The sequence below is a fragment of the Hyaena hyaena genome, unplaced genomic scaffold, assembly GCF_003009895.1.
Source record: "Hyaena hyaena isolate Hyena2069 unplaced genomic scaffold, ASM300989v1 scaffold_178, whole genome shotgun sequence".
In the NCBI taxonomy this organism is placed as follows: domain Eukaryota; kingdom Metazoa; phylum Chordata; class Mammalia; order Carnivora; family Hyaenidae; genus Hyaena; species Hyaena hyaena.
Genome location: NW_024080807.1, coordinates 684,136 through 709,917, shown reverse-complemented (window position 1 = coordinate 709,917; position 25,782 = coordinate 684,136). Strand labels below are relative to the sequence as shown.

General features: G+C 39.0%; 1 protein-coding gene across 1 annotated transcript in view; it reads left to right on the top strand.

Annotated features, from left to right (window-relative positions):
- ENPP1 (ectonucleotide pyrophosphatase/phosphodiesterase 1) overlaps positions 1–20,589 on the top strand; it is a 68,182-nt gene extending 47,593 nt beyond the window's left edge. Inside the window, exons 14-25 of the mRNA XM_039240448.1 lie at positions 1,471–1,502; positions 2,816–2,943; positions 4,756–4,825; positions 5,549–5,636; positions 6,758–6,927; positions 8,501–8,552; positions 10,224–10,378; positions 11,906–12,035; positions 13,116–13,196; positions 14,275–14,407; positions 15,887–16,049; positions 19,030–20,589. Coding sequence (XP_039096379.1) covers positions 1,471–1,502; positions 2,816–2,943; positions 4,756–4,825; positions 5,549–5,636; positions 6,758–6,927; positions 8,501–8,552; positions 10,224–10,378; positions 11,906–12,035; positions 13,116–13,196; positions 14,275–14,407; positions 15,887–16,049; positions 19,030–19,200 — 1,373 coding nt within the window. The 3' untranslated portion in view covers positions 19,201–20,589. The remainder of the gene's footprint in view (positions 1–1,470; positions 1,503–2,815; positions 2,944–4,755; positions 4,826–5,548; positions 5,637–6,757; positions 6,928–8,500; positions 8,553–10,223; positions 10,379–11,905; positions 12,036–13,115; positions 13,197–14,274; positions 14,408–15,886; positions 16,050–19,029) is intronic.
- Positions 20,590–25,782: the final 5,193 nt, after the last annotated feature.

Sequence of the window (25,782 nt, the reverse complement as noted above, 5' to 3'; positions counted from 1 at the left end):
TATTACATTATAATAGCTTAGAGCTCTCATAAAATAATATTCTGTTACAAGGAGGAATTCAGGAAATTCCATAATTCTTCCAATTCTATAAACAGCTTGTTTCTGTCTTCAGAAATGACTTTCCTTTACCATTCCAGAACAGAATCAGAAAGTGTTTCGTAAACAGAGAGGAAATTTCAGTTCTGTCTTGACTAAATGTGCAATCCAAACTGCCAAGAAATCTTTTAAACTATTAGTTCTTTTCCAAGTCAAGTCCATTTCCTAACTGCACCTCTGTTACATACTGCTTTTTGATTGCTGTCCTTGGCAATTCTCATACCTAGAGCGAGTCTTGTTTATCTTTATGTTATAGTTAACCTTGAAACAGAAAGGGAAGAAAAGCTTTTCTGATATTTATCAGAAGTGGTTAGGTTTGGAAACTGCAGTGTAGAATATTCCAGTCGATACTATTGAATATACATGAGGAGAAATAGATTCACTCCAGGAGAATGGTTATGCAGATATTAATCTTTGTATTAACATAGTGACATAAACATAGACTTTATATATATGCATGGCAAGTTTTAATTAGTGGGTTTTTAAACTATAAAAGTAGTATACAACTGTTATAAAACCTGTTATAAAACCATACAGACTGAGGCAGTGCCCAGAGACTTTTGGAATGGCTAAACGTTGACCGCACCCTTCTCTTATTAGGCCTCTGTTACTAAAATTAAAGGAAAAATTATATGTATATTTACTTATAAATATACATACGTAAAATATATATGCAAAACATTTTCTTTTTTTCTGAAAATTTTTTGCAACTTTTGTGAAGTATGGCTAGAAGAATGTTTCCAAAGCTAGACATACATTGATTTGTAGCACAGAAGACAACTAAGCAATCTCTCAACCACAGGTGCTATGCAAATTCATATATGCAAATTTGCTATGCCAATTCAGTTACAAAACTCCTCTACTTGCCCTGTCTTGTAAGTTCCCCAGCATCCTTTTTATTTGGAAATTCTGGAATTATCAAATATCAAAATATGTAAAGTAACAATTTCCCTAAAGCGCCCTAATTCCCACCTCATATCCTTTGTCTAGAGATTAAATGCTGTTAGGCTTGGAATGTCTTCCCAAGTATCTGCTACCTTTTTTAAAACAAATTTTACACTAGGAAATCATACGAGACCTAGATGCATGGATATATAGATGGATGGCCAGATGAGTGGACACAACATATGGATGAACAGATGGATGGATAGATATTCTCTAACTTTTCATTTAACACTATGACATGATTTCAGAGGCATGGGGTGGTTCCTAATGATCTCATTATTGCCAATGACTAATTCAAATAAGCTGTTTGGAACCTGCTTTGATACTTAGATATAGAGCTTAAGTCTGACATTCAACATTTTCATTGAATTTTTGTTTTCAGTTGTAGCACACGATCAATGATTAATTCTTATCTTTGTCCCCCTTCAGTTGACTATGAAGACCTTGCCAGAAATCTTTCTGTGAGTGTATTCATTTTTCCCTTATTTAGTTATTGTTAGTTTTGTTTAATATATATTTATATAAAAAAGAACAGTATCTGTTCTTATGATTTTTTTCCATTAGATTTTTTGAGTATGTGGGCCAACATTAAGAGCCCTATAGTTTTAAAAGATTTTTAAGGATATATCCCAATAAACAAGCATTGAAAATTTTTAAGAATTCATTGTTGTACTGTTAGCATTATTATGTATTTCCTACCAGTTTTTATGCCCACTTAAAAATTAAATTTTTGGGGCGCCTGGGTTGCTCAGTCGGTTAAGTGTCCAACTTCCGCTCCGATCATGATCTCATGGTTTGTGGGTTTGAACCTCGCATGGGGCTCTGTGCTGAAAGCTTAGAGCCTGGAGCCTGCTTCGGATTCTGGGTCTCCCTCTCTATCTCCCTGCCTCTCTCCCGCTCATGGTCTGTCTCTCTCTGTCTCAAAATAAACATTAAAAAAAGGAGCACCTGAATGGCCCTGACTTCGGCTCAGCTCAGGTTATGATCTCCCAGTTCGTGGGTTTGAGCCCCACGTCGGGCTCTGTGCTGACAGCTCTGAGCCTGGAGAATGCTTCAGATTCTGTGCCTCCCTCTCTCTCTGACCCTCCCCTGCTCATGCTGTTTCTCTCTCAGAAATAAATAAAACATTAAGAAAAATAATAAATTTTTGTCTTGATGATTCATCTATAGTACGTTTTTTAACTTCTGTTTTATTTGTTTATTCATCTACTCATTAAAGTTCATTTATTTTGAGAGAGCACAGCAATGGAGGGGCAGAGAAGGGGAGACGGAATCCCAAGCAGGCTCTGCACAGTGTCTGCACAGAGCCTGACGTGGAGTCCAACTCATAAACTGTGAGATCATGACCTGAGCCGAAAATCAAGAGTTAGACCCTTAACTGACTATACCACCCAGGTGCCCCTATATTTTTAAATATTAAAGACAATTCTTACCATTGCAGTGATAAGAATGTTTGAAAATAGTAATAACTCAAATATAACTGAGTGACAAAGTCTTAAGAGTTTTGGGTTTTTTTATGTAGCAATTATTTCCTGTCAAAAAATAACTATTGAATAGTTGGGAATAGTCCTAATAATGTAATGTATATGTATAATGTATACATAATGTATAATAGTGTACATTATACAAATAGTAGGAAGTCAGTTATTTTTGTATCTGTGACTTACAGAGCAGGCTGGTATAATTTTCATCAGAAAAAAAAATCTTACAGAAAGTAAACCGTTTCAAGAGAAGTTTATGGAAATGAGTTTTTCTTTACCTTTTGTAATTCCAGTGCCGGGAACCAAACCAGCACTTCAAACCTTACCTGAAGCATTTCTTACCGAAGCGTTTGCACTTTGCCAAAAACGATAGGATTGAGCCCTTGACATTCTATTTGGATCCTCAGTGGCAACTTGCATTGTAAGTTCTGATAGTTTCCAGGCAAACCTAGCCTGATATGTTAGTTATTCTGTGTAACTTTTGGGCTCTTTTCAACAATGTTGTTACATGAAAACTGTGCGAATATGATTCTCTTCACTCTGTGTCCCGGGTCCTCAATCTGGGATTGACCTTTTGGGATCAAACCATTCTTTGCATTCTTTGTTGTGGAGGGCTGTCCTGTGCATTGTGGGAAAGCACCCCTGGCTTCTACCCTCTCGACAAAAAAGCACCCTTTCTAAACTTGGGCCAACCATCTGCAGACATTGCCAGAGATTCCCTGGGGAAAGCCATCCACCCCCAGCTGGGAACCACTCCTCTGCTCACGTTTATATTGATTATTTTTGTTTACATTAGTGTTACCACTTGCCATCATATATCTTCTGCACATTACAGTTATCCTAATAATACCTTCAGATCCAGTAAATAATTGGCAAAGCCCCTTTATGATGAGCAATGGCTTTCTTTATTTTACAGAGTTGGTATTTCATCTCAGTTTATTGATGTGTTGGAAAATTATTCGGATGGTTAATATTGTTAATATCTCAAAACTTGATGATTAACTCTTGGATGGTTGCTGAGAAGCCAGGGATAATAAATAACCCCTGTCAAGCGAAACCTAAGCAAAGACCCGGGATTCACTTAAGAGTTTCACTGTCCCTGCTTTTAATAGCTGTGTTTGGAAGGGATGGTCCTGGCCCTCATGGAAGAAACAATAACAAATATCTACTATATTCTAAAGGTTTCTTTAGGCTAAGCCATTTAATTTGTTGTTGTTTTTTTAAATTTTTTAAAAATGTGTTTTATTTCTGAGAGAGACAGCGTGAGCAGGGGAGGGTCAGAAGAGAGGGAGACAGAGAATCTGAGGCAGGCTCCAGGCTGTGAGCTAGCTGTCCTCACAGAGCCTGATGCAGGGCTGGAACTCACGAACCCTGAGATCATATCCTGAGCCTAAGTCAGACACTTAACTGACTGAGCCACCCAAACAACCCAATAGGACAAAACTGAAACAAAGATAACTACATTGCCAGTTTTACAGCTTGTAAATAGCATAGTCAGGGTTCAAAACTAGTTTTGTGTTAGTGCTAAGTGGTTTTCTCTTCTTCTATGCTATATTGCAGTTTCTAGTTGATTTGTCTGAAAAAGATAAGGGTGGCCCCTCAATGCTTTTCAAAGCCAGGTGGTTTTATTTACCAGTTTTGGTTTTTTTCTTTTTTAAATGTTTTTTTTTTTTTTTTTTAATGTTTTATTCACTTCTAGGAGAGACAGAGAGAGAGAGACAGCGTGAGCAGGGGAGGGTCAGAGAGAGAGGGAGTCACAGACTGAAACAGGCTCCAGGCTCCGAGCCGGCAGTCAGCACAGAGCCCGACGCGGGGCTCGAACCCACGAACCGTGAGATCATGACCCAAGCGAAAGTCGGACGCTTAACCGACTAAGCCACCCAGGCGCCCCTTAAATGTTTTTTATTTATTTCTAGGAGAGAGAGAGAGAGAGACAGCGACAGCGTGAGCAGGGGAGGGTCAGAGAGAGAGAGGGAGTCACAGATTGAAACAGGCTCCAGGCTCTGAGCTGGCAGTCAGCACAGAGCCCGACGCGGGGCTCGAACCCACGAACCGCGAGATCATGACCTAAGTGAAAGTCGGACGCTTAACCGACTAAGCCACCCAGGCGCCCCTGGTTTTGGTTTTTTTAAACAAAATAGTTAACTCCTTATTAACAGAAATACTGTCGTGATTTTAAATTTTGCACTATGAATAGACTCTACATCATTAATTCATATTATGTCAAAATTAGGAGTCCTTCAGAAGGGAAACATTGTGGAATTGGATTCCATGGTTCTGACAATATAATTTCAAATATGCAAGTAAGTAAATCTGTTATACTTAAAAAATAAGTTTGTATCTGAAGAAAAACTGATATACAAAGTTTAGATTTAGAGATACAGATTGTGATTCTGTCTTGGATGAGAATTAAGCATATGGTTTTATATCCCTCTTTTATTTTGGTCATTATATTAATTGAATTTGTTAAAATCTTATATTCATGTTTCAGGCACATATGACTTACTTATAAGACTTATACCTCATACTAAATTTCTGATAATTAGCTTGCTTATGTTTGTGTTCCGTTAAGAATATTGCTCCCCAGTAAATGAAAGCTGGTGATTTAATAGGAGAAAAGATAATCCTATTTCTTCTAAATGAAGATAATGCCTTACTTTCTTCTAGCAATTTAAAAGTTCAAAATACACTCGCAACAATTATTTAATTTGATCCCTACTGCACTGTGCAGGATGGGCAGAGTGACATTTATTTCCCATTTCACAGATGAGGAACAATTTCATCATCTATCTCTTCTGAGTGTCAAGGCAGGAATTACAGTAAAGCAGAGAGAAATATTCTCCATGTCCTTAGATTATGTGTGCAACAGAGGTTAACACAGTATCCTATGAAGTCTGTGGGCGCCATATTTTTCTGATATCTTAATAATAGCCATTTTATGTATGTTCACTGTTGATAATTATTTTCACCAGCTACATATTTAGCTGATATGAACTAATAAACGGTTACTTTTCTGGCCCATCTAGGCCCTCTTTATCGGCTATGGACCTGGATTCAAGCACAGCTTTGAAGTTGACTCTTTTGAAAATATTGAAGTCTATAACTTAATGTGTGGTAAGTGTGAACAGGCTTTCATTTCTTCTGAAAACGGAACTGGAATAGGATTCTGAAAAGGAAGTCACGCGGTGGGGACCTTTGTAGAGATGGTGATGAGGTGAGACAGATCTTCACATTTAAAATTTTCACCTTCCTGACCCAGAGTCCTTGGGAAAAAAAAATAGGTAGCTTATGCCATTTGATCACCGATGTTTCTTGCACTGGTATGCACACAGGTAAACTGCAACACCGAGAGTTATGGGGACTGTATATACCCAGTGTCTAGTACTTTGCCAGGCCTTCGGCTTAATTATTTGACAATTGGCTCAGTTTTGGGGTGGAGCCTGAGAAAGAGTTTGGAGTCTGTGAAGGGAACACGAAACAAGCAGATGCTCTGGCATCAATCATAGTGGATGATGATGTCACAGTTGTAGAGATGGAGGAAGACCCATTAGATACATTATTGATTTACTTTGTACTTTCTTAGTTAATACCTTTATGGTTGGATATTATATTTTAAATATTACTTCTTTAATGACACTAGGCATTTGCAAAACCTGAAATATGTCCTAAGTTTTACTTTCAGTGAGAGTCTATATACTTAGATGAATTAATATATCTTAAAGCTCTTAAGATAGTGCCAGGCATATCCTAAGTGCTTTACTATATAAGTGTTTGCTATTGTTATTATCAAGAGCATGAGGTTTAGACTCAGACAAAGCTGGTTTTGAATCCTAGGTCTTCCACATTTGTAGCTTTGAGCCCTTGAGCAAAGTACTGTGATTATTCATCTACCAAATATTGACAAAAACTTGCTAAATTATTCTGAGGATTAATTAAGAAAAATATATTAGCACAGTGATTGACATAAGTATGTAATTGGGGTAACTATAGTTATTATACACTTTAGACTTCAGAAGTTTCCATAGAGAAGTACAGCATATATATTAGTAATTCCATTAGAAGAGTGTAGTCATAAACTCTCTCAAATTCAAGAGAGTTTTATAGTTTTATTTTGGGTAGAGAGTAAAGAACTCTTATATGCATTTAGCTTTTAAAAAATAAAATAGTATAAGTCTACCATTTATTTGGTTTTGAAACCTCTAAGTAACCATTTACCATTTTTGGCATTTATGCAGATTTATTGAATTTGATACCTGCCCCTAATAATGGAACTCATGGAAGTGTTAACCACTTTCTAAAGAATCCTGTCTACACTCCAAAGAATCCCAAAGAAGCCCAGTCCTTGGTACAGTGCCCCTTCACAAGAACGTCCAGATATAACCTTGACTGCTCATGTGATCCCTCAGTAAGTATCAACAAAAGCCTAGCCTACTTTGTGTGATTTTTACAGCACCCTCTGCATAGCATGTAGTATAGAAACACTTCATCAAATTTCAAATGTATCAGTGAGCATAATATATATTTATGTTTAATTCTAATGTAACACATGCAGCCCTTTTATTATTTATTTTTCCTCTTCCGGGTTTTTTCATTTTCACAATTAAAAAAAAATTTTAATGTTTTATTCTGAGAGAGAGACAGAGACAGCGTGAACAGGGGAGGGTCAGAGAGGGAGATACAGAATCAAATGATTTTTAAAAAAAATTTTTAAATGTTTATTTATGTTTGAGACAGACAGAGCAGGGCAGGAGCAGTGAAGGAGACAGAATCTGAAGCAGGCTCCAGGCTCTGACCTGTCAGCACAGGGGCTTGAACCCACAAGTTGTGAGATCATGACCTGAGCAGAAGTTGGTCACTTAGTCTGAGGTACCCAGGTGCCCCCGGGTTTTTTGTTTGTTTGGTTTTTTTTTTTTTTAAATGTATTTAGTTTTGAGAGATATAAAGTGCAAGTTGGGAATGGGTAGAAAGCAAAGCACAAAGCAGACAGTGTGAAGCAGGCTCTACACAGTCAATGCAGAGGCTGTCACAGGGCTCGAACCCATGGACAAGGAGATGGTAACCTAAGAAGTTCACCCAGGTGGCCCTCAACTTATGTTTTTATCCCTAAGAGCTGTGACTTGACTTGGGTGCAGGTCGGGAGAAGTGCAGCTAAGTTCTGCAGCATCCTGAATCGTGGAATCTGTGCTGTTAACCTAGCAGTGAGGTCTTAATTATAAACCAACCACAGTATTCTTTTCCTAAAATATATCTCAGTTTATTTTAAAGTATTTTTTTATGCTTATTTATTTGTTTTCAAAAAGAGAGAGATTTTAAATTTAGAGGCAAAATAACATTTCTCTGGTATGAAATGGATAAATGGCATTTTTTTTTAAGTTTATTTATTTTGATAGAGCCAGAAACAGCACAGACAGGGCGGGAGCAGAGAGAGAGAGAGAGAGGATCCCAAGCAGGCGCAAAGCTGTCAAGGCAGAGCCTGATGCAGGGCTTGTTCCCATGAACCATGAGATTATGACCGGAGCAGAATCCAAGAGTCTAAGACACTTAACGGACTGAACCAACCCGGCCCTCCAGCACTGTTACCTTTTTACTCCTATCTTAACATACAGTTTTAAGAAAAAAGTGTGACAAGTGAACAAAATTGGTAGTGTCCATGAAGATGGTGGTTTGGGGAGCAGTTGATTTTATGCCTTCCATTTTGTTTTAGGCTCCTAGAACGACTGTCAGAGTAGTGATAAAAAGTATAAAGCAGCAATTCTATTTTTCACGGATATTGTTGTGCTTATGTAAGAATTTTGTCTTTTTGCAGCCATCATTTGACCTTTTATCCTCAAAAAAATAACTTTTCCCTTGTACAAGATGTTTTATCATTGTCCCACGATGAAACAATTAGGCTGTAGAAATTGTTAACAAAATTAAAACACGTCTCAAGACAGAAAAACAATCTCTCATTGCTTAAAATAGTATTATTAACTCTTTAGGTTTTGCCAGTTGTGGACTTTGAGATACAGTTGAATTTGACCATGGCCGAAGGTAAGGCATCCTTACTCTTGAGCTTGAAATGTGGAAACAGGCTTTTTCTCAACAGTGTCTACCACTGGGAACGGGTCTGGGAACATAGCTGAGAATAACCAGTAACGTAAAGGTAGTAGTGGAGGAGCACCTTGTGACCCATGGGAGGTCCTGCTCCACAGTCTAGCCTGCGAGTCATAAGGAAAGAAGGGATAATTACAGCACATCATGTGTTTACTGGAAGCTGAGTAATTATGATCAGAGTTGAGGTGGTTTGAGATTTCGAAGATTTTTAGAAGTTTAGAGGAGACCCTCTATTGAAAATACCTGGTTCTTATTTAATTACAGGAGAGTATGAGTTGATTCATTTATCTAAAGTTATTTCATCATAACTTTTGTTTTTTGAGAGAGTGCAAGCCAGGTGGGGCAGAGGGAGAGAGACAGAGAATCAGAGAATCTTCATGCTGGCATGGCCACAGTGTTAGATCACATGACCCTAAGATCATGACCTGCACCAAAATCAGTCAGACACTTAACTGACTGAGCCAACCAGGTGCTCCGCTTCATAACTTCTGAATGAAAATTAAGCAGGTTTCCTACACAGACAATTGAGATCATTTGTCAGCTGAGACTTGGGATGTTCAGTGTGACTTTGATATAGTCTCTGATCCTTCAGTTACTTGGCTCAGTTTTTTCCTTGGAATAAAAGGTGAACCCTATGTTAGAATTTGCCTATGTAACAATCTCTGTATGTGTTTAGAGAAATCTTTGATGGTCCATGGTGACAAAGCATTGTGGTGAAGAATGACACTTTTGGAGTTGAGTCGATCCATGTTTGAGTATGAGCTTAGGAATTGTATGTCCATGGCAAAAGTATGTACTCCCTGTAAACTGCTGTTTTCTTATCTGTCCAATGCGCATATAACCTTAATTCATAGAGCTATTTAAGGATTAAATTAGATGATATCTATCAAGGACTCTACAAAGCACTTGGCATTTGGATAAAGTGCAGTAAGTGGTATTTACAATTACTGTTTCATTCAGCTTCGTCTCATAATTTCAGTTCAGAATCTTTGCTTTCCAGGCACATACAGCATCCCACAACTTTTTTTTCCTGGAGATTATTCCCTAAAGAATAAATCATTAAAAGAAAGAATTTTGGTAATGTTAATGAAGACCTAATTGCCAACATTTCTACCAATTTCATAGTGTCCCCTTGTGATATCTTTATTACATTGACCTGTCAGAATCTTCACAGGCAAACTGCAGTGAATCCCCTTTTTTCCCCCCTTTTTTAAAAAAATGCTTTATTTCTGAGAGAGAGAGACAGCGTGAGTAGGGGAAGATCAGAGAGAGGGGGAGATACAGAATCTAAAACAGGCTCCAGGCTCTGTGCTAGCTGTCAGCACAGAGCCCGACGTGGGCGCTCAAACCCACGAACCATGAGATCATGACCTGTGTCAAGTCAGGCGCTCCAACTGAGCCAGCCAGGTGCCTCAACCCTTTTGTTTTCTAAATCATTTATGGTTCTACTCTTTGTCATTAGTTTGTAAAAAAAAAAAAAAGATAAAAGCAATTTTTCAATAGGGCCTAAGAGGGGAAAGAAATTAGATGAATGTATCATTATATATTATCATAAGTTCAGAGTAAGTATGTTTGAACGGTGGTTTCATTTTTCCCCTGCCATCCAAGAGAAGGTTATGACGCGCAGCACTTTACCCTATGGCAGACCCAGAGTTCTCCAGAGGGACAGCACCATTTGCCTTCTTTACCAGCACCAGTTTGTGAGTGCTTACAGCCGTGACATCCTGATGCCCCGTTGGACATCCTACACTGTTGACAGAAATGCAAGTATTTGGTCGCCTCATTAGCTACATGTGATTATTTCAAAATAACTAAGGAAAACATTGGAAGCATGGTTAATTTGGGCCAACTAATCTTAGCCTTATAATGAGTCCCTAAACGAGGAGGTCACTGAGTTGGGAATCTGAGGAATTAAGTGCTGGTTATAGCTCTGCCACTGACTAGCTCTGTGACTTTGAGACAAATTACTTTTTTTTTGAGTGCAAATTTCTTCTGTGAAATGAGGAATGTGCATGACCATGCCCCCCTTGCTTTGTGTTTTGTTTTCATATTTGATTCTGATTTCTCACTTTATGTGATCAATTTTGCAATCAGTCACAATTATTCATCTCTAAAGGCCTAGTTATGTGAGTACAAGGATTTTCCTTGGCCCTGCTCACCTTAGGGGGTCCTCACTGCTAAAGCTCGGTCACTTCTCTGTGTGTAACACCTACAAGAAGATCCCCAAATCAAACTATGGGGAGCCTGTCCACCTCCCAGACCACAGGAAACCCTTGAAAAGAGTGAGGGGGAGAGCTTATGTAGAATATCTCAGGATTAGACCAACATTCCCCCTCACCTCTGCCCTCTGGCTACTGTGGTAGAAAGAGAAGCAGAAGAGAGGTCTTGAAAGAGAGAATGGGAAAGGGGATGAGATTTAGATTTTGATCAAATTAAAGTTTTGAACCAGACTGACCAGATTTTCCAAAACTGAATGCCTGGCAAGCTACAGGATGCCCTTAAGGGATGGAAAGGGGATTTGAGAGAGCTTAGCTGAGTGTAGCAGTTGCTTTGAAAAAATACGACTATGGTTAATACTCACCGAGAAAGCTAAACAAAAAAGATAGGGATATATGTGTGTATATATGTAATTTCTCTGTTAAAAAAAACATCGTTTTTCACATAATTTATGTAAAATTTCAGCCTTAAGTTTGTTCTAATTTTGAAGACTGTCTTCAAACATTACAAACACATTTTCTACTTGACTTTGTAATGTATAGGAGTCTACCTAGTACTTTGTAGGTCCTGGTCAGATTTATTGTTTAATGCCTTAATTATGGCATTCTTTGATTTGGTTTGAATGTTCTGTTTCATAGTATAATCAGAGCAGGATAAATTCAGTCATCACTGCACCTAAGGTTTTCATGCTGCATTGTTAATTCAGTGGCTCCCTAAAGCCCTAGCTTTCAAGTCTGTGTAGTTGCATTTGGAAGATAGGCCCAGGTCCTCCTAAAATCGGCCTTTCTGCCATGTGAAAGTTGGAAACCTGTAAGCAAAATGAGCCCAGCATAATAGGACAATATTAGCACATATGGCAAATGATTAATATCCTTAATATTACAGAGTTTATGCCTTTCAGTTAGGAAAAAGTTGACTACACTGCTAGAAAAAGGAGAAAATGGAGTGGGACCTAAAGGGATAACTAGGGCCCCACAACCGTAGGGTGCGGTTCACCCTCAACTCTTCATAAAGCAGTCTTCTTTTCTTTCATGTGCCTGATACCTGATGGCTCTTTTCATTTTGGTTTTTAGGACAGTTTCTCTACAGAAGGCTTTTCCAACTGTCTCCATGAGGATCTCCGAATTCCCTTCAGTCCTATCCATAAGTGTTCATTTTATAAAGATAACGCTGAACTAAGTTACGGGTTCCTCTGCCCACCTCGTAAGTGTCTGTCCCCCTGACCTGCCCTTTCCCTTGTCTTCTTTCTTCTTTTCTCTCTTTTGGGGCAGTGGACACCCATCTTTTTGTTGACTGTTGCGAATGAGAAGTATAACTAACTATTAGGGGAAAGGTTTTAAAGCATCTAAAAGTTGAATTTCCCAAAACCTTGGGCTTTTGTTTGGAGGATAGTTGATTTAGTGCTGGCACTGTAGACAAGACATTCTTCGTTTTTTTCTACATTTATTTTACACATTTCTCAAAGCACACAGATTCTGAGGAAACTTGAGTTAGAAGGAAACATCAGGGGTCTTCAGAGGGAGATATCTTTTTGTTCCTTAAAAAGAAAAACAAGTTGTCAAAGAATTAGGAATAGGCAGAGCCTATGTGTGCTTGCCCTTTCATGGAGACAGGGCCTCTGGGGGAATTTTTGTCTTTTGTCTTTTTTTGGGGGGGGGGTGTGGGGGTTACATGGTCTATTTTTGATGTGGTAGATTTGTGTGTTAAAAGACATTTTGAGGCTGGCCTTAAAAGGCAACAATCAGAAGTCTCCAGGTGCTTAAATACTTTCAGTATCCAGTCAAGTCCCCTGCGTCAGTGTCTGAAGTCAGAACTTGGCTATTGCTTTATAAAAATAGACCAGTTCCAAGCTGAAAGTCCATACAAAGGAGTGCTGTGCAGCATTTCATCACAAGAGGCAGAAATCAGGATAGTAAGTGTTCTGAGGCCAGATATTTTCTTTTTCCCTTTCACTGTAAAAGAGTTTAAGGAAAGAGGGCTGTCCACATAATACGTTATAGTTGAATTAAGGCAAATAAGGTAAAATTTGAATATGTTGAATTTGGGGCTCTTATTAAGCTTTTTTTTTTCTTTGCTGAATTCATCTTGAGGAAGAAAATACACAACTATTTTACTTTTTTAACGGGATTTGACCACATTGCACTTTCCCTTGACCCAGTACTTGGGAAAGTTTTGTGGGTTCAAGGTGATAGCTAATTTTTCAAATGTCACCCCCATGAAAAAGTATGATTTCTAATGCTATTCATGATGAATGAAATAGTTGTCTTTTTATTTTCTTTGTAGAACTAAAAAAAGGTTCAAGCCAACTACATTCTGAAGCATTGCTTAATACTAACATGGTGCCAATGTACCCGAGTTTTCAAGGTAAAAAAGTTTTAACCGTATATCTCATAATTTCAAAGAATTTCTGTATATTATAGGTATACTTTACATTAATAAGGCTGACCCTCTAAATGACTATCTGAGAAGTTTTTATCGGTTTAACTTTGACAACACCAGTACACAAAAATTCACAACTATTAGAATCATGATATATTCCAATATCGTTTATTCCACTTTGTATTTAAATCTCTATAAATGACATTTTTTGGTGGAAAAAGTATGTAATCTTCTAAGTTATCCAGCTAATATAATCTATTAAACTTACATGATCCTTCAGTATGTTTCCCTATTTAACTTTTGGAACTTGTTGATAATTGTTTTTGATCTTAAAATGTATAGATTTTATGTCATTATTAATTATTGCAGCATTTGGCTCTTAAAAGGATAAATATAAATCTATATTTCTTTTTTTTCTTTTAATATTTTTATTTATTTCTAGGAGAGAGAGAGAGAGAGACAGCGTGAGCAGGGGAGGGTCAGAGAGAGAGGGAGACACAGACTCTGAAATAGGCTCCAGGCTCTGAGCTGGCAGTCAGCACAGAGCCCGACGCGGGGCTCGAACCCATGAACCGCGAGATCATGACCTAAGCGAAAGTCGGACGCTTAACCGACTAAGCCACTCAGGCGCCCCTATAAATCCATATTTCATGTCACATGTAGGATTTCAAAACAACATATAAGAGATTTTTACTCTAATTTACATTAGAATACTTGTGAGTATTTCAAAGGGGATATTCAGATATTAACAATAGATCTGAATGACCTGCCTTGTTTATTTATGTTCATGTTTTTTTCTGCTTTATGGTGATCTGTGAGCACAGGTTCATGGTGATGCACATGGTCTGTGATGTCCAAAATAGTCTTGAATTCAGCATTTGTCCATTAGTTCTGCCAAAGGCCGAAGTTGAACAGTGGAGTTTTGGCCCCACACCAACACTGAAGCCAAATTTGACTTTGTCTCTAATTATTACAGATGCTGATTCTGAATGAGTTTGTTGAGTTTTTTTTTTTAATCACGACAGCCTGGCATCTGAAACTCCCGTCTTCCTTCTTGTTTCAGTGATATGGCACTACTTTCACGGCACCCTACTGCCAAGGTATGCAGAAGAAAGAAACGGTGTCAACGTTGTCAGTGGCCCTGTGTTTGACTCTGATTATGATGGACGTTATGATTCCTCAGAGATCCTGAAGCAGTAAGAACATATTTCATTTCCTCTTAAAAACAGCCGTCAAGTAGGATTACCGTCCAGTTGAGTCAGCGGGACCTTTTCTGTCTGATAGTATTTATATTGATGTACATGACATTTCTGATTACACTGAAAGCCCCTTGAGATATGTGATTAAGTTTGATGTTTTGCTCAGTGTGCAATAAAATGTTTTTTAGAGGAAAGAAGGAGCGTTTCTCTCCCATGCAGTTAAGTATTTCTTGAGCAAGAAGGTAATATCCATGTTTAAAGTCTCTATGTGTGGCTAATTGTTAAGATACTGTTTTAATTAACATAGTGCTGGTTAGGGAATAAGCATGTGCTGTGGCTAGAGGCATCCTGAGTCAAAGAACCCGCAAGGTTATAACGCTGTAGTGGCCAAGCACAGGCCTTGTGAATGTCATAGCTTTTACCCAACTTTGTTTAGAGGGAGATGGAGTGACCATCTTGAGAAAAACCAACAGTGGTTGCCCTTTTTATAAAGGAGAGAGAGAACATTTTAGATGGCACTTGATGTTTCTTAAAAACATGATTTTTGGAAGCAATTTTGCTGTTAATCCTCCAGGATAAAGAAATTTGAGACGTGTGCTGAGGTTCACTCCCCGAGAACTGTTCTTCAGGCAAGCCTAGAGATTACTCTTCACACACATATATCTGTAACAATGTAGTTTGTAAAATGACAGTTGTTTTTGTATTTTGTTTCATTTTCTTTTACCAAATCCCTTGAGGAATAAGGGTCCCAACGTCCCTGCCTCAGAGGTCACAGCAGTAGAATGGGTAAAGAAGAGAACTCTACACTTTGTGCATTCTACCAGAGGTCTCTGTTTTAATCAGTCTTCTGAATATATGGTTCCACATAAGATTATAGTTGAAAACAATGTGCCCACTACGTTAACTTTTTAAAGATGTTGAAACACAAACCTAGCTTTGAACCCCAAGGAAATAGAATTAAGATGAGGTTAAGGTGTTGCTGTGCTACAATTTTAAAGAAGTGAGTGGGATTGGAAAGAAAATGCCTTTAAAACAAAGAAGAGTTCACAGACAAATGACTTCTGGATGGGCTGGAGCAGAAAAAGTCTAGTTTCCTTTCTGTCTACTATTTGTGCACAGTTGCATAGTGTTGAAAAGACTATCAATAATGCTTTAGAATTTTGGTTGTAGGTATTTGAGAATGATATTGTTTTTTTCTTTAGCTTCTCCATACTAATGTTAGGTGTAACTAAAGATAATCTGAAGTTCAATCAATTGTTATGTAAACTAAAAATCATTTAGTGTATGTTTTTCTGAGTGTCTTCTAATTCGCTCAATCTGGCAGGATGTATTGAGGTATCACTATTACTAACTTCATACTAACATTTAATTATTTGAATTATATTTTTACATGCATTATATAAAAATATACTTTCCTGCAATATTCATTAAAAATAGTTATTTCTTTCTTAAACTGAACATTGCCCTATTTTACAGAAACCACAGACGCATCCGTAATCAAGAAATTCTGATCCCAACTCACTTCTTCATTGTGCTAACAAGTTGTAAAAACACATTCCAGACTCCCTCACACTGTGAAGATTTAGACACCTTAGCTTTCATTTTGCCTCACAGGACTGACAACAGTGAGAGCTGTGTGGTAAGTAGCCTTTGGTTGGGTACCTGACACGCTGAAAATATGGATATAAGTATATTGGTGTGTCATGTCCAACATTACTCTGGGCAAAAACAGAACTTGAATATGCATATACTTTGAACGGATGCACTTGATATGAATTTTGTAGAATGGTTTTAAATCTGACTCTGTGAGGGAAAACAGACCCTTTTCTGTTATAAACACAAACCAGGGACACCTGGGTGGCTCCATCAGTTGAGTGTCTGACTTCGGCTCAGGTCATGATCTCCCAGTTTGTGAGATCCGAGCCCCATGTTGGGCTCTCTGTTGTCCTCACAGAGCCTGCTTGAGATCTCCTGTCCCTCTCTTTCTTTGCCCATCCCACACTCTTGTGTACATGTGTGCTTCTGCTCTCTCAAAACACACACACACACACACACACACACACAAGAGATCAAAACTTAGTGCCTTCATATGGCATATGAAGCGTTCCTGATTCTAGGTTTATTTGAACTTTGAATTTACTCGTTTCCAAACTGGATTTATAATTCCCAGAGTGTCAAGTTATAAATTAGTCCTGAAGATATAGTTAGGTAGTATTTCAGATCAATTTTCTATATATCACTTTATTATAAAAGCCATGTTTGTCCTTAATTATCTTTTCTTATTCTGTGGTCATTCAGTGTCTAAAAATAATTGTTTTATGTTACCTGATTTGCTCAGAATTTTCAAAACCTACATTAATCTTTGAACATCAAGACTCCAGTAAAATTTTAGGAATTTTAAAGCTTTTCCTTATGGTGAGACAATTTTTTTTCTTTCAGAATACTTACCAGATTTCCAAGTAGATTATTTTCCACCTTTTTTTTTTTTTTGGGGGGGGTCCGTCGAAGTTACATACTTCTAAGTTAATAAAGATACGTCTTTCTTACCATCCTCATTTGAATGGGTGGTGGATACCTGGAGTCATGTGGTCAAAAGGAGGATTCTGAGCTCAGCAGGAGAGAGTCCTGTGATTGGTCATTCATTCCTCCCTTTATTTATTCATTTTTCCCTTCTTGGATTCAGACATTCATTCCTTTAATAAATAGGTGTTGCCAGGTACTCTTAGGACAGAGAACACGGCAGTGAACAAAACAGATGGTGCTTTCTGCTGTGGGCCCAGGAGTGGGGTATAGGGATGTGTTGCCTTCCTTGTTACAGCAGTCTATGTATCATTCAGGTAGACAGTCTTGGTCAGCAGCACCAGTGGGGACCCAGACCTTTCCTTTGCTGACATTCTTAGCATGTGGCATATGTGGGCTAAAAATGGTCTCTATCATGTCTGAATTCTGGGCCCTCCCCGCCAAAAGAAGGCAGTAACCGACTTATGCTTACATCTCATGAACAAAATATTAGGTGTCATGAGTTAGGCACCGAGTTCTTTTTCAATCTCTATCATTCCAAAAGCTATTATACAAACATTTTACCAAATTCTATAATAGCAATGTGCCTTGAAAACACTATTGGACTTGAACTAGAGAGAGGATTATTTGAAGGTGTATCATGCATACTTACTGATTCCTTCGGTTTCACTAAGGATCAACAGGATATTGCCTGAGAAAACACATGTCTTGCATGTACTTTTTATCTATTCCTCTGTATGTTGGGACAGATGGAAAATATCTACTGGCCAAGGAATCCACTGAGTCAAGACTATTCCTCTGAGGGCCAGACTCAAGATTGCTGCAGAGAAAGTCAGTGGGGCCGTAATTAGTATAGGTATAGTGATGATTGGTTTTTATAGTTTATTTTTGAGACAGAGACAGCATGAGTCAGGGAGGGGCAGAGAGAGAGGGAGACATAGAATCTGAAACAGGCTCCAGGCTCTGAGCTGTCAGCACAGGGCCCGTCGCAGGGCTTCAATCCCACAAACTGTGAGATCATGACCTGAGCCAAAGTGACGCTTAACCAACTGAGCCACCCAGGCGCCCCAAGGTTGTCTTTAAAGTACAATCATAGAGGCTCAGTCAGCTAAGTGTCTGACTCTTGATTTCTGCTCAGATCATGATGTCATGGTTGGTGAGTTTCAGCCCCACATCAGACTCTATGCTGACAGTGTGGAGTGCTTGGGATCCTCTGTCTCCTCTTCTCTCTCGCTCGCTCGCTCTCGCTCTCTCTCTCTCTCTCTCTCTCTCTCTCTCTCTCTCTCAAAGATAAAAAACAAAAAGTACAATTATAGCCCACCAACCAGTGGATGCTTTCTTCACCTGACCCTCTCCAGTAGCCAGATGCAGGAAAATGATAATTACACATGAATGTATGATTTCTGTCTGTTACCTGCCTCAGCTACCCCTTCTGTTTCCATGTGCCAGGGGACATACCTTTATTTCTTGTCTGATCTCATGTTGGCTGACACTTCACTGTCACACCAGAAATGAAATTGCGTTTTACCACTTCCCCCAGTGCTCTCTTCCTTGCAACTACGTAGATAACGGATTCTGATAAGAGCTGGTAGTTTTATACTGTGTTTGCACACATCATGACATTTGATCCTCAAAGCAAAACTATGAGGGTGCAGGTAAGAGAATCAGGATTCAGATGTGAACCAACTTGCCTTAGTTTACGTGGTATGAAAATGATAGAACCAGGACTTGAATCCAAGTTTCTTTCTGCTAATTCCCGTATTCTTTCTGCCATGCCACGTTGCTTCTGTTTTCCAACATTTTTTTTAACCTCACACTGTTCATGTTTCATGCAGAAATGCAATAGATGAGCATCTATTCCAGGTGTACTTTCCTTTCCCCAAATTTGAGACATATAATTAAACAAACATGCATTCTATATATTAGATGCTAAGCTACTCCAGAGCAGGGATTATGTCTAACATATCTTGTGACATCTGCCATTTGGGACCCAAAGTGTCATTGCTGATTGAAATGGGAAGGGGAAGACAAAGTGCTTAAAGGGAAAGTGAAGGGACTATTCTCCAATGACCTTTTATTTTAATTTCCCACCTTCACAGCATGAGAAGCAGGACTCCTCATGGGTTGAAGAGTTGTTGAAGCTACACAGAGCTCGGATCGTAGATGTCGAACTCCTCACTGGACTCAGCTTCTATCAAGAAAGAAAAGAGCCAATTTCAGAAATTTTGAAGTTGAAAACACAGTTGCCAACTTTTAACCAAGAAGACTGATATTTTTTACTCCAAGAACACATCATAAATGGTTTTCAAAGAACCTGCTGTTTTATACAGTCCTCTCTCCGCGCTGTCGCATTATTTTGAAACTGTCGACCAGAGTTAGAGCTGAGAATCCTCTGCGATACGACCATCTCAGGGAACCCTGTGGCCTCAGCCTGGCAGTAGGAAAATGCTCTTCTCGAGTCTCGCACATGTTTGAATGTGTAAGAATTGTTCCAATTTGGGGAAGAAAGACGAAAGACAGGCTGTACCTAAAACTGCTCTTCTATTCTCTTAAGGGCAGAAGTAGCTGTGAAAGTTGTCTGGACACCAGATATTTGAACCTTATTTTCATTAATAAACTTTTTGGAACTGGCAAACACGGCACTAATGGATAGGATTGGAATAATCTGTGTTACATCATCAGATCAGTATTTTTACAAGAATTTAAAAGTGATTCTGGATTATTTTTAACTTGGATTTTAGTTTTAACCAAAAAAATTAGTGGAAGCAAAAATATCTGCAAGGCCCTCTTTCTGTCTTTTTTGTGTACCCTTTCAAAAGCCAAAGTATGTAATCCTGTGGGTTTATTTTTTAAATTGTGATTTGCTAATTTCAGATTTAATGTCTTTAACAAGTTAAATTCTGAGGCAACATCTGTGAATTGAGTAGTGAGTGTATCTACCTGGTATAAAATTTTACCCTACATTTGTATAAAGAAAAGAAAGATATTCCCATCTTGCTCACTGGTAATTAACATAGGTCGAAAATATCTCTAAATGCGGGTTTTTTTGACTGTTAAAAAAATGTCTTGATGAAACTTGTCAACCTGTGCAAAGTGGCATTTTTCATTTTTCATCACGATGGTAAGAACATTCCTCTATGCATAAAAATGACCCCACCAGCAACAGAATTAATGCTGATTTGTTCATTTTGAGGTTCCATAGATTTGAAGAGCATGTGTAGCCATTGCTTTACAACTTCTTGGTGGTCATGATAAATAAACTTGATCCACTCTATAGACTATACTTGTCAGTTCCAGCCTGTGGACCTTCAATGGCTACTTTCATTTGGCTACCTGGGTTTGATTTACCTGGGTTTTTATTACTATACCCAAAAATGAAAGTTTTTATTTGCCTTTCATATGATGATCATTTTTCAACAGACTATGGGCCACAAAATCCTTTAGATAATACAATTTGTATCCAAAAAATATTTAATAATTTAGAAAATTTCATTGGTGTTTTAGTCCCATTGGCCTTGAGGGTTTATACATTGTATTGTTTATTTTCCCAGTCTGTCTTCTCTGTTCAGTTTGAGTCATTTCTATTGTTCTGTCTTTAAGTTCACTGATAATTTTCTCTTTTTAATCCATTTTGTTGTTGAGCCCATCCATTGATTTTTGTATTTCAGTTATTGTTTTCATTTTTTTTTTTAACTTTCCATTTGGTTCTTTTTATTTCTTTTCTGAGAATTATTTTTATTTTGGCTCATTATTTCTAATTTCTCACTTATTACATTACATGCATATTTTGTAAGTATTCACAGAAGCATTTCTGTGATGGCTGCTGTAAAATTCTTTCAAATAATCCCAGCATCTGTATCATCTCAGATCTTGGCATCATTTGTCTTTTTTCATTGATAAAGATTGTCCTTGTTCTTGGTATGATGAATGCTTTTCGATGGAAACCTGAATATTTTAGGTGTTATGTGGCTATGGATCTTATTTAAACCTTCTGTTTTAGCAGATTTTCTCTGACATCAGCCTCGTGAGGAAATAGGGGCCCGTGGGGGTAAGGAGGGCACTGTCTAGTTATTTTCAGGTGTGTCTAGGAGTCCAGGTTTTCCATTCAGCTTTCATTGACACTTGGGGTGAGACGGAACCCTTGTCGCTGCTGGCAGGTGGGGAATTCAGTTCCCCACTGGACCACCATTGATGCCTCCCTGGTCAGGATGGGTAGGTACCTTGTCACTGCTCTCATGTGGTGTCCGCTGATACTGTTGGCCGGAAAGCTGGAAAGGGTTTATTATGACCATACCAGGGTGAAATGACCAGTGTCCTACTCAGCCTTCTCAGACTCTCAGACATCACCTTGTCAGGAGAGTGAGGGCACTTAACACTGTTAAGAGTGGAAGTCTAGGCTCCCCACTAGGCTCCCCACACGGCCTTCGCTGGCGTGGGTGAGGCTATGGCATTTCCTGTGGGGTGCGGTTTGCTAGAGTGGAACAATTGTTCTCTCTCTTGCTTGGCTACTTGTAGAGAGCAGGCCTGTCTTAGGACTTCTTTTTATGTGCCCTGGTGGCATTTACAGGTTGTGACTTCTTCAGTTCCAAGTCTGGGACCTTTGACCTACAAAAGCAAACTCAGGAACTTGGCACAGTTTTGTTCCTTGGGTTCCAAGGTCCCTAGGGTACCTGCCTTCTCTCCACCTTTCAGAACCTTCCTATTTTTGTTGCATATATAATATCCAAGCTTTTTATCTGCACTTAGCAGAAGGATATATACTTCTTTATAAAAATGTCTCGTTGGTTTTTATTTCTTCAAAAACATGCAGACACATAATCGCCTCTATGTAAAGCCTTTTAGCAGATACTAATTAAATGGGTAGGTGTCTCTTGCCTTTGCCAGTTGGCAGGACTACAGAGAAATCCTTACAGTTTGGAGGAAGGAGAGGAGAGCATATGATTCCTAAGAGGGGGTAGATGTTTTAATGGGGCCGGGTACTAGGGAGGACAAAGGAGACACTGGGTGGGGCTTGACTGGTCTCAGCAGTAACTTCCTAGCGGTGGTGGCATTTGGACTAGAACTTGAAGGATGAATTGGAGCTCTTCAGGTAACCTGGCAAAGAAAGGGCATTTTGACGTCCCTTGGATAGATCTGTTTTCAGCATTTTCCCACTTACTGCTACATTTAATATTTTCTACATGCATCGCTATGACCAACTTATGATACACAACCTTTTCCTACAGTGTTATTTTAATCTCCTTAAATGTCAAACCATAAATGAAAGCTGTGCTGACTCTTTAAATAAAGGGCATCCACATCTGTTCCTACTTAGCTTTTTTTTTCAGTTGCTCTTAACAGTCTTCTTTTTCTTTCTTCTTACTATTTAATTGAAAACATGTGACTAGCCTACTCCCCCAATTTGAATGGTAAATTCACATGACTATCTTTGAAAATGTCTTTACCCTACTATGTACAATGAAGGCTATTCTTTGCTTTTCACATGCGAAGCAAAACCTTTATTCATCCCTAATTTTACTGCCAGGCCTCTGATCAGTACTTCTTAAACGAGGTAGGGACCTTCCATATAAGTTTTCAAAGCTAAGTTGGCTCATTCATGGTAGAGCCAACCACCAGGTGGGACTTAAAAATGTTTCCAGGTTTCAGAGAAAAGACGGCAAACCTTAGGGAGAAGAAGGCAAATGTTCAGGTCCCAAGAAGGCAGATCAATGTGGAGGACTGTTAGACTCTGTCCAGTTCTGTCTTAGATGAGATTGGAGCTAAAACCACTGACTTACCCAGGAGAGGCTTCACCCCCCCCCTTACTTTTTCTGTCATTAGCTACAGTAGCTGTCCTGCCTTGCCCTGTGGGTACGTGCTTATCTGTAATACGAACAGACATTTGAACTTTGAAACCAAATGTGGTGATTACACTTAATGCTGAAACCTATCACAGGAATTTGGTATATGGGTGCTTTCGTAACCATTAAGTAAAATTTTAACATGGTTACAGTCCAAGGACTTTCCTTGTATTTTGGCAGTCTCAGTATTGTAAGGGGAGATTCAACAGAGTATAAGTCTCTAAGAAATGTGGATTTACCAATAAAAGTTGTATATACAGAAGCTTGGCTGCTTAAGTCTGTGTGGATGTGGGTCTGGGTGTGTGCACGTGCTTGGAGGGTGGGGACAGGGAATGGGAGGTGGTGTTTTCCCAGGGATGATACCGAGTGCAGGGGTTGCAGACAATTAGCCACAACTGTATTATTGGAAGGAGAAAAAAAGCTCCAAAGTTCATTTCAAATTCACAGTAAACACCAGCTTCTGACCTATATTCTTGTTTTTGTATTTTAATTACTTGCAATCATACTTCCAGGGAAAACCAAAAGGCAAGCACTTCTCAATTTCCAGTATTTAGAATTGTCTGAAACCAGAGGGAAAGCATTCAAATTGTAATTTCAACAGATTTTTTTTCAACCTGGAATTTCTGAACTTCTCCTTTCCATTGTACATAAACAGCAATTGCAGGAAAAATAAAGATTTTAATGGAAAATATAGCCATGGCAGAAACTAGAGATACATGAAGTGTGTCTGCTAGAAATGAACAGGATTTATCTTCGTAAGAAGTCAAAAGGAAGCAACAGAAAAGATGCACCTTTCATTCCACCCCAGTGTCATTTTTTTAATGTTTATTTTTATTTTTGAGAGTCTGAGTGAGGGGCAGAGAGAGAGAGAGAAACCCAAGCAGGTTCCATGTTGTCAGCGCTGACCCTTACATGGGGCTCCAGTCCGTGAACCAGGAGATCATGATGAGCTGAAATCAAGAGTCCGGACACTTAACAGACACAGGCACCCAGGTGCCCCCACAACATCATTATAAATTTCACCTCATACTTGCCCATAAATCTTCAACTCAGGGGCAGGATTTTAACAATAACACATTCGCTCTTAAAAACTCTTGTAGGATTTTGGGACACCTGGGTGTCTCAGCCCAGTGTCTGACTTTGGCTCAGGTCATGATCTTGTGCTTCGTGAGTCTGGGCTTCGTGTCAGGGTCTGTGCTCCGAGCTCAGGAGCCTGCCTTATGTTCTGTGTCTCCCGCTCTCTCTGCCCCTCCCCTGCTTATTCTCTCTTTCAAAGATAAAAGACATTAAAAATAAAGGTAGTAAGTCTTTTTTTTATGTTTGTTTTTTTTTTTTGTAGGAGAGAGAGAGAGAGAGACAGCATGAGCAGGGGAGGGTCAGAGAGAGAGGGAGTCACAGACTGAAACAGGCTCCAGGCTCTGAGCTAGCAGTCTGCACAGAGCCCGACGGCAGGGCTCGAACCCACGAACCGCGAGATCATGACCTAAGTGAAAGTCGGACGCTTAACCGACTAAGCCACCCAGGTGCCCCAGGTAGTAAGTCTTTAAGCTTGTAGGATTTCATTGCTTGTCAAATTCAGATCTCAGAATTAGGATAGACTTCATCTTTCACAGAACAGAGATACAAAGGAATACAATAAATATCCAGGAAATGAGATTTTTATATCTCTCGATTATTTTGCCCTAGGACATCCAGGTAATCTCTTACTATCAACATGTTTCATGGCTACACCTAGATAACATTGTGCTGAGTATAATATAAAGACAGTGAAACAAAGATCTCAGGACTGAAAGTTCATAAGTTAATAGAGACTGGAGAGGATTTTTAAAAAGACCAAAATTTTCTCAGTTCGATGAATATATCTCATTGCTCGAATTTTTACCACTTGAAAGATCTCAGATAAAACCTATAATTTTGAATCTTCCATCATAACCTATTCTAGACCTTGACACAATTTCACTGTTTTCAAGAGTTGCTCACTTTTTAAAAAAAAAATTTTTTTTAATGTTTTATTTATTTCTAGGAGAGAGAGAGAGACAGCGTGAACAGGGGAGAGTCAGAGAGAGAGGGAGTCACAGACTGAAGCAGGCTCCAGGCTCTGAGCCGGCAGTCAGCACAGAGCCCGACGCGGGGCTCGAACCCACGAACCACGAGATCATGACCTAAGCGAAAGTCGGACGCTTAACCGACTAAGCCACCCAGGCACCCTGAAGAGTTGCTCACTTTTATGAAGGTCCAAACAGTGGTTCATCTGTGAGGCCTTGGTTTGTGTACTTGTGTGTTTCTAAGATCCCATGTCTGTTTAACTCAATAGGACACTTTAACACATTCAACTAGATTAGATTCAACTAAATCAAGACTGACAACAGATTTCGAAGCTGTGTTTACTCTATGTCAAGGAAATAGACATTAGGGCTAAATCCAGGGAACAGGACAGATGGGATACCTCCCCTTGGGGCTTACTCAGCAATAGTTCACCTTGATTTCAAGATCTAGCCCAAGGCCTATATCCTTTTGACACCAATCTTCTCTGTACCCTCTGTGGCATGGTCATGTGATCAGTGGTCAGACCCTCCCAAGACATTGCAGGTGACAGAGCACAGGCCCTCAGTTGAGTCATTGTTGTGTTGTTGCAACCAACTGGTGTGTGATGCATCTTACGGCCCTATAGTCTGTATACAATGTCGTTAGCTGGCATTGCACCCTACTAATAAGTTGTACTCAGCCCTTGATTCTAGATCCAAAGGCATTGCTTGCTACTGGTAGTCTGCAACCATAAAAGGAAATAATTTCAGGGTGGTGTGATTATTGGTATATGAGGATTGTTGGCTTCCAGGGACCTAGCAGGATCTTATCCCGAAGAGAACACATTCCACAAACCTCCTAAGAAAATTTTGAAAAGTCCCAAGAAGCTGCACTATCTGAGCACTGCCTAGCCTGTGGTCTTCTGTTAAATTTGCTAAGACTGTACACTTTGAATTTCTTCCCTAAAACTATAACTTTGATGTGATT